The 782-nt window shown below is 55.2% G+C and overlaps 1 protein-coding gene across 1 annotated transcript in view; it reads right to left on the reverse strand.

The window, feature by feature from the left end:
* Positions 1 to 479: 479 nt before the first annotated feature.
* The window catches only part of PTSG_12658 (uncharacterized protein), a gene marked incomplete at its 3' end in the record, with an annotated part of 1,862 nt that continues 1,559 nt past the window's right edge, over positions 480 to 782 (reverse strand). Inside the window, exons 3-4 of the mRNA XM_004991686.1 lie at positions 540 to 671; positions 480 to 487 (exon numbers count right to left, since the gene is read on the reverse strand). Of these exons, the coding sequence (XP_004991743.1) occupies positions 480 to 487; positions 540 to 671 (140 nt within the window). The remainder of the gene's footprint in view (positions 488 to 539; positions 672 to 782) is intronic.

The following is a 782-nucleotide window of genomic DNA, read 5'->3' on the forward strand; positions in this document are numbered from 1 at the left end:
GGGTATGGTGCGCCTGGTGTGTCGTAGACAGTCACCTCCTCCAGGCCAAAGATGGGCAGGGGCGCTGTACAAGGGGCCAAGCCAAATTGCATATCAGAGTGAGCGCATTGTGAGTGTGTTTGCACACACACACACACACACACACACACACACACACACACACACACACACGCACGCAGACACACGGCGTTGGAGGAGTGGGGCGTGGGTGTTTGCTGTATCCTTGTTTCCGCTCTCTTGCGTGTCGTGTGATGCTTGGGAGGGTGCAAATGATGTGCCGCCCCTGCATGTCCAGCGAAAAGCAGATTGGCCCCAGCGTCTTTCTCCGGGCGCTGCGACACCGTCGCCTGCCGAGATCGGGGGTGAGGGGGGGTGATGTGAGCGCGCGCGTGTATGTGTGTGTGTGTGTGTCTGTCTGTCTGTATGTGTGTGTGTCTGTCTGTATGTGTGTGTGTCTATGTGTGTGTCTGTCCGTCCGTCTAGCTCTCTGTACGCACTTATAGGACGGAAAGCAAACCAGCGCTTCCTCATCAACACACGAGCACGCGTCAACAGCATCTTCTCCTTTTGGCTGAACCGATTGCTGTTGATGACAGACGATTTGCCAACCTTGATTGCGCCAAAGATAAACCCCTCCGTCCCGGGCTTTCTGGGAATACTCGTACACGTTCCTGTGCAGCGCACAAGCATATGCGAGTGACCTTGAGTATGCGTGAATGTGTGCGTCACGCGTGCCCCTCTTTTGAAACCACCCGCAATTTCTCGGACTCATTCACTTACTC

Source organism: Salpingoeca rosetta, assembly GCF_000188695.1.
Source record: "Salpingoeca rosetta unplaced genomic scaffold supercont1.19, whole genome shotgun sequence".
Lineage (NCBI taxonomy): Eukaryota > Choanoflagellata > Craspedida > Salpingoecidae > Salpingoeca > Salpingoeca rosetta.